At 44.9% G+C, this 2,718-nt stretch overlaps 1 protein-coding gene across 2 annotated transcripts in view; it reads right to left on the reverse strand.

Annotated features, from left to right (window-relative positions):
- Positions 1–2,718, reverse strand: part of Rorb (RAR related orphan receptor B) — a 194,590-nt gene that overhangs the window by 35,900 nt on the left and 155,972 nt on the right. For both annotated transcript variants that reach the window (XM_004638123.2, XM_023722995.1), the window contains exon 4: positions 1,912–2,313. In XM_004638123.2, the coding sequence (XP_004638180.1) occupies positions 1,912–2,313 (402 nt within the window). The remainder of the gene's footprint in view (positions 1–1,911; positions 2,314–2,718) is intronic.

Raw genomic sequence — 2,718 nt, forward strand, 5'->3', positions numbered from 1 at the left:
GTATTAAAACATCTACATGCAGGCGCAGGAGCCAGGGATTCGATCCCCAGGCCTGACATGTCGGTCCCACTCCTGGGGCGCGCTGAGATAGCAGTTGATACTGGACGTCGAGGTGCGCACCTGTAATCCCAGCTCTTGGGAGGCTGTAAACAGGCGGATCACTATGAGTCCAATCTAGTAGTGAGACCCTGAACACCCTGTAGACCCTTCCATAAAATAAAAAAAAAGAAAGAAAAGGAAGAAAGAATAAAAGAAATCCATCTTATTAGGTGCCAGTGCAGGTTGTGACTATGAAACCCCTAGCAAGTAGGTGCTTAACTGCTAAAGACACAGGACTCAGAATGCTGGGAGTGGATTCAGTCTCGATCAGAGAGGGACCACAGGACACTGGACTGTCCAGAGACATTTGTGTAATACAATGACAATCATATTTTTGCTTTTTCTTTAAGATGTCTGTGAAGTAGTTGCAATACGGCAAAAGGTTAAGGATAATAGCAATAATTGCATATTTTTGTTATTCTAGCGGATTTAATTCTGTCTCTCAGAAGTGAAAATTATCATGGGTGCTTTGTCAACTTTACTCCCTGTCATGGGTGGAACTGCTGTAAGGGAGAAAGAATATTTCAGGTTTACAGTTGTGGAGCATCACTTCTTTTTCAACAGGATGGTACCAGTTGCCAAGAATATAGCCATGGCAACTTAACTGAAAACACATGTGGGCTGTAGGCAACTATTGGAAAGTGACTAAGCATGTAGCATCTGAATGACAGTAACAGGAGTTATCAAGTGTGTGCCAAGTGCTGTAATTATTACAACCTCCCTGTGAACTATGAATTAATATTTTCTTCTTTTTAAGGATGTGTAACCTGGAACAGGGAAACTTGCTCTTGCTTCAATAAGAAGCCATCAAGCCAGGGTTTCAACTCAGGGAGCTGTGTTCACCCTCACTGTGCCATGTTGCCTCTTGGCTGGGGAGTGAGGAGCCTTGGAGGTCCTGACCCCATCGGCTCCCCGCCCATGCCCTCATGCTACGGCAGAGGCTGGCATAAAGCTTAGCTCCCTAGGTGCATTTGTGCCAGGAGGGTAACGAGGTAGTCTACATCAATATTTTTATGGCAGTTAGTTAATGAGATTAACTAGTTAAACATTCAGTAGACTGTGGAGAGTAATGGAGTGAGACAAAGTGGCAGCAGGTTGGAAGAGAGCTTGCTAAGGATGGGCCTTTGACGAGCATCCCTGAGGAACTAAAGGGCGTCGTGGCCAGAGCAGGATCAGGTGGCCGAGTGCATCGAGTCTGCTGTCTGTTGTGCCTGTGACCAGCTCCATTGTCACTCCTGTGCTCTGTCACCTTCCAAACCACATTCTTTCATTGCTGTCATTTAGAATCCTTGAATGTGGACTTCAAGAGCTTTACCAGTCTGTCCTCCTTCACAGTGAGGGACGTAAAGGATCGTTGGCTAAGTTTTGTCTCCAGTTACCTTACACTGGGAATAGGGCCCTGTTCATTTGGTTATTCCGCATTATTTTTATGCCTTTTTTGCTAGCTCACTTTTAATAGCATCACTTTAGGTACTTACTGAAATTTTCCTGCTTATACCAATAACATTTATTTCTTTTGGTGAGAACCCAAATTGAACACATAGCATCTGTTCTTTCTTTACAGATAGCATCTTTCTATTTATAATTTCTTCTCTCTCTCTTTTTTTTTTTTTTACTTGAAATAAGCTTTTATGGGGCAAGGGAGCAATGATTTTTATTAGGTCATATTTTAAAATCATTTTATTTTCTCAGTAGAAGCCACAAATGCAAGTAATTCCACTTAGATCTAAGAAAATGGCCCGCCTCATTAGGGTAATGCACCTTCAAAGCAGCATTTCTGAAAAGCAAAACTTGGAGGATGTTTCCACTTACCAATTTCACTCATGGTTATGCCTGGTGCTAACTGCCCATTGTTGAAAGAGCTATAGGTAAACAAGTTGGGTACCGAGGTGAGGTCATAGATGGGTTCTTGCTTTATCTGTTTAATCCCAGTCATGTCAAGTCCTGACTGATCAGGGGACGGCTGGCCCGAATCCACGCTGTAGTACCCCTCGGACTTGGGCAGATCGATGACGTGCCCGTTGGTGTAAGCGCCGCTGGTCTCACTGCTCAGGTTGCTCAGACCATTGCTGATGCTGCTGCTGTAGACCCTGGCAAGGGCCTCTGCCTCCCCGCTCTGCTGCTGCCGCTGCTCCTGCAGCCGCTGCTGGTGCTTCTGCACCTCCGCATACAGGCTGTCCCTTTGTTTCTTGGACATCCTTCCAAACTTCACAGCTGTGTAGGAGAGAAAAACAGAACATGGGATTTGTGGTTGTGCTTCTGCTTCAGCACACATGGCCATGGGTGTTTGTTCCTTCAATATCAGGTAATCAAACCTGTAAACACCACAACCTTCATTTGCACTGTACAGTTAGTAAAATGATATATTTGGGGGGCATTTGTACTGGATTTGTCAATGAAGAATTAAACGCAAGCATGCTAACTAGCTTTCCATTACTGTAACAAGTACCCGCTGTAGTCAACTTATGAAGAGAAAGGTTTGTACCGGCTCTTGGTTTTGGAAGGTCTAGTCCTTGGCTTGCAGACCCATTGTTCTTGGTCCTGTGATGGGACCGTGAGTTATAGAAGGAGCATGCGGTGCAGCAGGCTGCTCATCTCATGGTGGAGGAGCAGAAAGGA

This window comes from Octodon degus, unplaced genomic scaffold (genome assembly GCF_000260255.1).
Source record: "Octodon degus isolate 3935 unplaced genomic scaffold, OctDeg1.0 scaffold00095, whole genome shotgun sequence".
NCBI lineage: Eukaryota > Metazoa > Chordata > Mammalia > Rodentia > Octodontidae > Octodon > Octodon degus.